The 10,243-nt window shown below is 44.4% G+C and overlaps 1 protein-coding gene across 2 annotated transcripts in view; it reads right to left on the bottom strand.

The window, feature by feature from the left end:
• F13A1 (coagulation factor XIII, A1 polypeptide) overlaps window positions 1–10,243 on the bottom strand; it is a 171,947-nt gene that overhangs the window by 113,671 nt on the left and 48,033 nt on the right. For both annotated transcript variants that reach the window (XM_012647003.1, XM_012647004.1), the window contains one exon: window positions 8,789–9,040. In XM_012647003.1, the coding sequence (XP_012502457.1) occupies window positions 8,789–9,040 (252 nt within the window). The remainder of the gene's footprint in view (window positions 1–8,788; window positions 9,041–10,243) is intronic.

The raw sequence follows: 10,243 nt of genomic DNA, 5'->3' as shown, positions 1-10,243 counted from the left end.
GTTTTGGTGATGATTTTTTTGTTTGTTCTTAATTTTTGGTTGGTTTCAGAGGAGTAGCAGGGTTTTACTAGTTCTAGGGGGAGGCTGGTTCTTCATTTAGTAAAATGCAGGACTCTACGAATAGGAAAAAACAAACTGACCAATAACTCACTGTCCTTTAACCCACAAGTTTGGACTGTTAGAAGGTGGGGCGGGTGTGTGCTTGTGCGCGAGTTGGAAGCTACACTTCTGAACCGCGTGAGCACTGAGAGGAGGAGGTTTGGATGGCTCACAGAGTCATTGGTAGCACTATGGACCTGTTGACAACTTTTCAATCCTAAGTAACCTCTGGCAAACAACCACCGCTACAATAAAACTCCGGAAGAAAACAGATTACACCTGGCGTCATTGGTGAATGTGCCAAAGTATCTCCATTGACTGCCCCAGAGCAGCTCTGCCACCAGGACAGACCTCCAAAATGCCTGGTCAATAACCACCCTTGCAGGCTGACTCATGATTTACAAGAGGCAAGTAGTCAAGAATGATGATCTCATTTATTTTACTGTTCCTCTGGTACGAACGGTGGGATACTGAAAAAAAGACCATGGGCTGAGAAATTTTAGGGCTGATTTCAGGCACCCTTGGAAATTCCCGCCGTCCTCCTCACCCAGAAAAAGTAAGAATTTATAATAAACATGTAAAAATGAATGCTGAGCTTATTGATTTTTAGTATCTGTATAACCTCTTTGGGAGAAGGAGGACCATTCACCACTGCGTGAGCTGATAAATTCCTTTGGCTTATTTGCATGCTATTCAAAGCCAGAACAAGTCCTATGTCCTACATCTTTAGCCTGCAGCCTAGCAAGGGGCGCCCAGAGATCAAACAAAACTGAGGTGCCAGGAAGGCGGTCAGACAAAGCATCTCCAAGAGACCAACAGTTTAAATATGAGTTTGGTTTTATTTCTCATCCTTTAGAAGGAATAATGATTTGGCCCCTTCAAAGAGACAAAAATCTATCACCTTCTTAGGCAAGGGAGGAATTTACAGCACGGGCATTAGGGCATTAGGGATTGCCTCCATTTGCCTCCCCTTTATACAAAAGCCGAGCTCCACCGATAGGGGAAGGCTGTGCTGGAGCACGTTGCAATCACTCCTGGAGGGAGTGGCTTGGTCTGCAGAGCAAACGCGGCTCCGGATTGGTGTCCTCGTGATTGTGATATGTCTTTGCATCTCAAAGTACATCAGAAGGCTGGCCAACTCCAGCAGGCTGCCTGTGCTGCGGGCACATCGGGAACAACTTCCGTCTGTGGCAGTTGTGAGCCTATTAAGCAACGGCGTTTCTAGAGTCTGAGCCTTTTATTTTGGAAGGTTCCAAAGCTACCGCCTTCCTAAGATGGCTTAATGCAGACACTGCAGAGGCCTTGCTTCCTACCAACTAACTCTGGGCTGGAATAAATCCACGAAACATGGACAACTGGCTCCTGCACGGTTTGGCTGCCCCGACATTCCCTGCAAGCGCGTTGCACTATGCTACAGCTCGAATCAGCTTGGGAAGGTTATTCGATTTGTGCTAATTTGTTAGTTTTGCTGGTTAAAGAGTTTTTAGTGTACTTAGATATCTTCAGAAGATAGACTATTATTCATGAAGCGATTCTACAAGGAAAATGTCAGAGCTTCTGTACTTAGCACATATCCTCTAGGGGAGCCTGTGCCCTTGTTGGCATACTGTAATTTTTCTTCCCCCAGAGACAACTTTCATTTGATCTTATAAATATCAACCTGGATTTATTTATTTATTTGCTTACTTACTTATTGACTTTCTTACTTACTGATTCACAATGGCAGGGCGTTCCAACATTTGTTAGATCATCACAGAATCCTCCCAGCTGGCCACATACTTCTTGTTTCTCTTGCTACTCAGGCTAGATACCAGTGGCTTTTGTTTTAAAAATACAAGAGCTTACCCTGACTGAGTCAGGACACCCAAGCTGTAGCCCCAGTTTCCTAACTTCCTATATGACCTTGAGAAAGTTATGTCACATCAGGGAGCCTGTTTTCTCTCTTGAGACATGAGTGCAGTGATCGCCTCCCTGCCTCTCGGCATGGTGGTTATCAGCTGAGTTTAGCAAACGTCTGTGGAACATCAACTCTGTGCCAGGCACATGCAAGGCATGAGATGAGGATAGTGCAACCCTTCTAACCATGCTCCTTCTAGAAACATCTCGTAAACTGCTTTGACCTTGCTCCTAGGGTCACCTGTATGCCACTGAAAAGAAGGTTTACTTCGAGCTCTCTGGGACCCCTTGCGATTGTAGTGCCACACACCCAGTGACACTCACTTGGCATGAGAAGGATGAATGAGCCTCTCTCTGAATGATTCAGACTCTGGCAAGAGTGACATATACTATTTTACTAAACAGAAAGCTTGAATAAATAAGGGCTAAAATTTTCACATAAGCTGTATTAAAACTGTGTAAAAATCCAGTTAACCAACTATTCGATCACTATTCTATGCAAGCACTGTTCTGGGGTTAGAGAGCGTACAAAGCTAAGTCACTGACTGGTCTCTCCTCACTCTCCAATTAGGTCAGAGGCTCTGGTTTTATGTTCTCCTTGTGCCCTGACCTATTTTAGTAGCTTTTACAATTACAGTTGGTTTTTATTAGTAGCTCATTTGTAAAATCCTTGCTAGAAGCTCTATGAGGGCAAAGATTGTGTCTGTCTTTTTACCTGCCATAGTCTCAGTACCTAATTCAGTATTGACTCAATTTTTATGAAGGAACAAATAATACTGTTGTACTACACACGGGCAATTGTGTTGCCATGAGCATAAGGGCAGACATGTTACCAATATCCATGGACTGACGGGTGAATGACTCCAGCCTGAGGGTGTAAATTCTGGTCTGGGCTCAAGGGTCCCCAAGAGAAGGCATGTTGGTCATTGTTACTCTGAGGACACCAGTCCCGGGGAATTACTCCATTCTGGACTGAAGGGGCTCAAAGACCACTTATAACTACAAAGCAAATAGTCTAAGGATGAACTAAGTAATAAAATACAAGCTGGTCATATTTACTTACTGCCTATTAAAAGCATTCAAGGTATTGGAAACTTATTGATTTATTAAATTAAATTGATTTCTTTAAGGAAAAATGCAAAAATTACATTCAATAAAAAAGTTAGAAATGCCGCATGCTAATTTGGTGTCAGATGCTAAGAGAAAGAGAAGTCAACACACACATCACTGCACACACTGCCCCCAGCACACCGCAGATGGTTTTTACTTTTTTCAAGATGGTAAGGTCTGAGGTTACCTTTACAACTTATCTGTGATGACAGTGTGCAGGGAACCTAAACAGTATTTACTTGGAATGATTAAATCAATGCAGCATTTATTAAACATCAAGGATGTGCCAGGCACCGTGCCAGATGCCAGGAACGTGAGGCTGGGCGAGGTAAGAGAAAGTCAGTGACGAGGGGCGTGGGGAAGCCAGTCCTCAGGAGGAGGAAGCCCCGTGAGAGTCACAACACCCAACCAAACGTGCAGCCAGATACCGCCCCAGAGAGCTTGGCTCAGGTATCAGAAATCTCAATCTCTGAGAACCCACTCTCTGGCACTAATGCTGGAACATTCTAAATTTAAATAGTGAAATACATTCTGTAGTTTAGAGTTCCCGAGTGGTCAGAAAAACAAGATAAATTCATAGTAAATGCCCAACTCGCTCCTGCTGCCTGCCTGTGGGTCCAGTTCTCTCCCACTCCCTGTGAGAAGTGTCCCCCACAGAAGGGACCTGCAGGCCGATCAGCACTGGGAAATTACAAACTAAGCAACGGTGCTCCCTGCATCCACCCCTGCCCTCGCCGGTGCGGTGTCGCATTGATCTCCATTAGTGATTTAGCGATTAGGAGGACAAATTGCCTATGAATGCAAAGCAGGCTGCAGGGCCCTCAGGAGCTCAGCTGAACATTCATCTATCAATAAGGCTGCGCGTGCCGGTGGAATGGTCAGCCCAGCGTCCTTTGCCCCTTGGACCTCAGCTCCACATCTGGTGGGTAGTGTTCCCTGCATCTCGCTCACCGGGCTCTCTTTTGACAATTTCTGGGGATGATTGTCCTTCTCCTCTTCTGTTATCTATTCCACTGGGGCAGTGGTCCCAACCCTCTGCTTTGACCTATTTTTCAGTCTCTGTGAGTCCTGTGATACACGTTAGCATCGGCAAGCACGAAGAGTGCTGACTGTTGGGCTGTAGTGTATCTGCCTGTGTGGGGGGGTTCATCATACGGATCCCCTTTTGGGATTGCTTTGGGTGCTAGGTTGGGAAAACAACCACACAGCGAGTAAAGTGAGGAGATGACCTTTCTCCCATTTCATAAAACAAAACAAAACAAGACAAAATGTGTAGTGCCCAAAAGCATGGTTGTTGGGGGAGCCCAAGTAACAAAATAAAAGAGCTTGCTGGACCCTTCTGTATGAGAGAAGAAAGAGAACTTGCTCCCGGGAGAGAAGTTTGGAGAACAAGGGAAAGTAATAGGGAGAGAGAAGAGGTGTTAAGGGGGAGAGACCAAGATTAGGCTCAGGGAAGAGCCAGGGAAATTTATGACTCCCCTGTGTTTTGTGATTATTGTTTCCTTTTTTTTCCCAGAGATGGGGTCTCACTATGTTGCCCAGGCTGGACTCCAACTCCTGGGCTCAAGCAAAATCCTCCCACCTCAGCCTCCCAAGTAGTTGGGACTACAGGCGCGGGCACCACCATGCCTGGCTTTGTAATTATTGTTTTGTGAAGCAGCAGTTCTCTAAGTGTGGTCTGTGACCAGCAGCATCAGATCCCCTGGGAACTGGTTAGAAATACAAATTCTCAGGCCCAAGCCCAGACCTACTCAATCCGAGGGCGCTGCACAGAGACGTGTGTTTTAACCAGCCCTGCGGGTGATTCTGATGGGCTCTAAGGTTGAGAACCACTCAGTAAATCTTTCCTCCTCTTGCCCTCCATACCAAATTGCAATTGAGGTCTAGACATTCACAGACATGTTGTGCGGCTGTTTTTGTAGTTGCTGATGTTGAAATTGAAGGGGGTCCAGTTTCTCACCTGTGGCATCACAGGCGTCAGCACTGGGGGTGGGAGGGAACAGGATTCTTAGGGGCGGAGACAGCCACAAGTACAGAAGTCCCCAAGGAATTTTACAGACATGTTCGGACTTCCATGGGCCAAGGCATTAAGAGGATTGTGGCAGTTCTCCCGTGTTCTGGAGAGCTGGGGGACCCACATTTCTGTCATAAGCTCACCCTCCATTCCCCAGTTGATGAGCTCACATCACGCCTTCCCTAGTAAGACTCCCACATCCTCCTTCCACCGACACTAGGAAACCTGCACCCATCTTTTCCCACTGTGTGCCTGTCTCGTGGAGGGGACAGCCTCACCCGTCACCAGCTCACCAGTTCCCTGGATCCCGGCCACTCAAGCATTTCACTCCTGAAGCCAGTGCTTCTCAACCTTGGCTTCAAGAATCACCTGCAGAGCTTTTTAAAAAAAAACTCGAAGCCCGGGCTGCACTCCAAGCAGTTACAGCAGGATGTCTGCGTGGGAGGACTGAGGCACCGGCAGTTTCAAAGCTCCCTGGTGACTGCAGCGTGTGGCCACACTGTGCAGCACGGCCCATGCTCTGGGCTCTAGACTCTCCGTCCTGCCTCATCTCCATTGCCATAAAATCGCACCCACTCTCTTGTGTTCAACAAATTCTCCCTTGACCTTCACATCAGCATCTAGGTTCTGCAGAGAGTCTTCCTGAGAAATGACATCATCTGCCCCTCTCCTTTCTCACCTCCCGTTTCCCCACAGTCCGTGCTCACCTCCCTGGCTCTGTCCCCACTGAGCTAGTGAAATGGTCCTTTTCAAGATCATCAATGGCTTCCGTATTTCCACAGGGTGTGACCACTGTCCTTTCTGATCTTAGTCAACAAATCAGCAGCATTCACCAGAGATAAGTGCTGTCTCCTTGCATGGATGCATATCCCTGGCTCTCTGCTCTTTTGATTTCCTTGTCCCCACTGACTGCTCCTGCATGGTCTCCTTTGCTGACTTCCCCTCTGCCTCCACTCTAATTGTTGATGGTCCTGAGTCCATTTGGGTTCACTCATGCTCCCAATGGTGCCCATATTTGCATGTGTAGGTCAGCCATGTCCTTTGAGCTCTAGATTCACTTATTCAAGTGTTTACTTGATGTTTTCACCTGGATGTCTCACAGACATAAGCAAATAAACATTGCTAAATGTAACTCGTAGTTTCACCCCTAGAGCTCCTCCTCCGCTTCTGTCAGTCTTTCCAGCTCTGAAAATGGCACCACCATCAACCCAGTTGATTAAACCAGCTGAGTTACTCTCGACTCCCCGCTCTTCCTTACCTCTCATCTTCAGTCTCTGTGCAATTTCTGTTGTGAATCCAAAATCGATCTCCCATCCATCCCCTTCTCCTCCTCTCCACTGCTGCCACCATAGTGTAGTCTGTCTTCATTCTTGTCTCAGACCACAGCTTCCGAACTGTTCTATCTGGTTTTAGCTCACCTTCCACCAATCCTTTCTATGCACCAAAATACCTGTCCAGGTCCCATCCAGGGCAGGAGCCGTGTTACCTATAGATCTGAGCAACAGAGGTGCCTGGACAGTGCTCACCCTGGATGCAACTGAAGACCAAGGCAGCGATTAGCAGGTCATTAGCCTGTCTACTTCCCGAATGGTTCTCCTGTAAAGTCAGGATGTCAGGCAGCGTGACCAATGCTTTCCACCTCAAGAAGAGTGGCCACATACATTGAAATGCAAGTGGACATGGACCCCATTTCACACAGATGACACAGCCCAGGAAAGTTGTGAACAAACCAAAGTCTGAGTAAATCGTAGCATTCTTGAAATGTCCTAGGGTGCTAGATAGCTATATGAAGCCTGCGATTTTTTTTTGTGATGAAAAGAAAGTCGACAACAGACTCCTGATTTATTTATTTTATAAGTAAGGATTTTTAAAATAAAATTTTCTTATCCATCTTATCCATCCACTTCCTACACACTTCTCCCTTTCAGTCTCCTTTGCTGATTGCTTTTCCACTGGACTCCAAGATGCTGGTGCTCCCAGTGCTGGATAGAAAGCCTAGTTCCTTCTGAGGCTATATTTTTGCCCTAGGTGCAGATAATTCCCACATATACATTGCTGAATCTCCTCTCCAGATCCCCACACCTACTTCTCATTTCTGCTTGTACATCTACAGTTACCTCCAACTTCACATTTTCAGAATCTTGGTTTATCTCTGTATCTCTGATCCCCTCAGGACTTTTCATCCCTGTAAATATCACCCCACCAAACAGCTGCAAAATGCCTTTTGTCTGGCTGATGAGACCATTCTAAACAGCAGTCCGCCTTTGAACTGCACATGGCCCAGACAACATCTTTTGTTACCATCAACCTTGAATATCTATCTCATGGAAAGGAGCGTTGGGTACAAGATGATGAAGATGGGTGGGTGGGGAGTATAGGATTAGCTTGGCCCCATCTGCCAACACTATGGAACAGACGATTTGAAGAAAAGGTCGGTGAAATTCAGGCTTATGTTCTAGATGAATAGAAAATATTGTTGTCCAATTATTATCTATATCTAGTTCAGATGAACCTAGATCCAAATGCAACTCTTACAAACAAGGGACATTCAAAATCAGCAACAACATGGACTCATTTCGGAAGATACTAGAGAGCAATTCATATGGTATAGGATGATGTGAGAAGTTTCCTGGCCCATCTCAGCTTTTGTATGTTTTGTTGACTCATTTCCTAAGACCTAAAAGTGGACCCTCCAACCCCCATCAATGCTTATGCAACATCTACATCTGCCTCGGGAACTTAAAATCAGCCTCGCACCACGTATGGGAGCAGGGGAGAGAAAGGGAAGGGTAGAGACGGGGACAGGGAGAAAATCCTGTGTGAGACTGCGCTACTAAACAGAATTGATGGAGACATCATCGAACTTGACTGAGTTTATTTGAATATAACTAGATTAAACTTCTGCAGCAGACAGAAAGGAAGACTGAAAATAGCAGTAGAGATCAAGTTACACTGTATTAAAATACAGTTAAATGTTTGCATTTCAGAGTTATGGTTTGAAATTTGCACCCATTGTGCACATAAACAAGTTTGTGGGGTCCTTTAGATATTGAGGCTTTCTGTTCTTGAATTAGGGAGATGGAAAAGTTAATTTCACTATGAACAGAGTTGACTTTATTCTATTTTTCTGAAGTCAGAGTTATGGATTCCTCTTTTTTTTTTTTCTCCAGACAGGTTCTCGCTCTGTCACCCAGACTGGACTGCTGTGGCTCTATTATAGTTCGCTGTAAACTTGAACTCTTGGGCTCAAGCCAGCCTCCCACCCTAGCCTCCCAAAGCACTGGGATTACAGGCGTGAGCCACAGCACCTCGTCTGGATTGTAATAGTTTTGATAATCAAGTTTAATAAGCCCTGTTCTTTTACAAAGCAATCGCATACAGACGATACACCATCAACATATAGCTCCACAAACAACTCATTGTGCAACTGTAGGTAATCTTCAATTAACCCTGGAATAAATGTATAGCAGCGTTAACTTCACACACACAGGTTTTATCCTCACATACACAGAGGACAAATTTTATATCTTTCTCTCTCTTTTAATCATGAAAAACAGTGTATGTAGGAAAAGGACATGTCTTCTGGAATAATTCTGCTACCTCTCCAAAGAGAGATGCATTGGAGATATGTCAATCTTTAAATGAGAAAACTGAGGGCCTGCCGCTTACCTTCACACCAGGGATTGAAGAGAATGTACGTGTCTGTCTCCGGGTTTCGGCTGGTTCGGAGTATGCCGTAGGGGGTCCAGACGGCGACGTACATGCGAAATTTCCCCACGATGCATTCGGGGGAAGACTGGACAGACAGCCGGACAGACCTGTCCTCATTCATCACGACTTTGGCCCCCCACTTTCCACTTTGTAGCTCGGGGACTACAGGCACTGGGATGTAGGTTCCCTTGTTCTCCTGAGGGTAGCGACCTACGAGAAGAAAGAAGAAATGCGGTGTTGAGTGGAATTCATAAACCATTTTTGTATTCACTTTCTTATCTTGTAGATGAAGGGGGGCCGGCGAGAACAATCCTTTAGACTCGAAACCATAAACTTTAGGTTTGGATTTTATTTCTGCTGCCAACTAGCTGTTTGATAGTAATGGACTTTCTTAACTTCTTTGAGGCTTGGATTTGTCATGTCCACAAAAAGAACACAAGACTTGAGATTTTTGTTGCTTGGTTAGATAATGAATTCAAAAAAGATGTAAAAACATTAATTTGAACGCGAAGACAAAGCTTGTAGGGTACCGTAAGGTTGTTCCCTAAAATTCTGCCCTCTAAAAAGTTAGAATTGTTTTATTAAGTAGAAGTAATATTAGTTACACAACACTGTTTTTAGGACCATAAGGCAAATGGGTTTTATTTATTCTGAATACAATTTCTTTATTTATCATAATATTGCCTCTAATACGAGTATACGAAAAGGCTGTCTATATGTAATCACTCTCATATCCAACCTAATTATGTATTTATTGCCAGTCCCCTAGTGATGTAGGCTTATGTCATGGGCAGAGGCTGAGAATTCAGGCTCCCGTGGCAAATGATCTGGTTTCAACCCTGGCTCTGCTACTTCTTACTCTCGCAACCTCCAGCAAATTACTTGACCTTTACAAATCCCAATTTTTTTCTCTTTTTCTTCGCCAATAAATGAGGATAATAATACCACCTATCTTATAGAAAGACAAAATAAAATAACACATGTAGGATGCTTTGCACATAATTTCTTGCACATAACGAATACTTGAAAATTTTTACTGTTATTTTAATAATAATAGGAGATTACACATCAGAGCATTTTACCACATTTTTACGCACATCATACTTTAGGAATAAGCTATCTCAAGGTAAATCTTATTTTTCTTTATTGCTGCCATTTTGGACAAAATTCTTATTTCATCATCTTAATCTCAAAACTAAAATTTACCACTGGGCTCCTCAACTATAGAGAGAGTCAACCTCACAGTATTCTTTAGCTTACAGAGTTAAAGTTTACAGGTTAGCTCACAGGATGATCAAATTCATAGTTTCATTTACGATTTAGTTTGCAGGATAATAAAATTCATAGGTATTTTAAACTGGAGCAAATCATTCACTTATAAACTTTTCCACAATGTGATAGATTAGTTCTTCT

The sequence above is a fragment of the Propithecus coquereli genome, unplaced genomic scaffold (assembly GCF_000956105.1).
Source record: "Propithecus coquereli isolate 6110/MARCELLA unplaced genomic scaffold, Pcoq_1.0 Scaffold253, whole genome shotgun sequence".
Lineage (NCBI taxonomy): Eukaryota > Metazoa > Chordata > Mammalia > Primates > Indriidae > Propithecus > Propithecus coquereli.
Note: the sequence above shows the minus strand (reverse complement) of the source record. Positions and strands in the feature narration are given on the sequence as shown.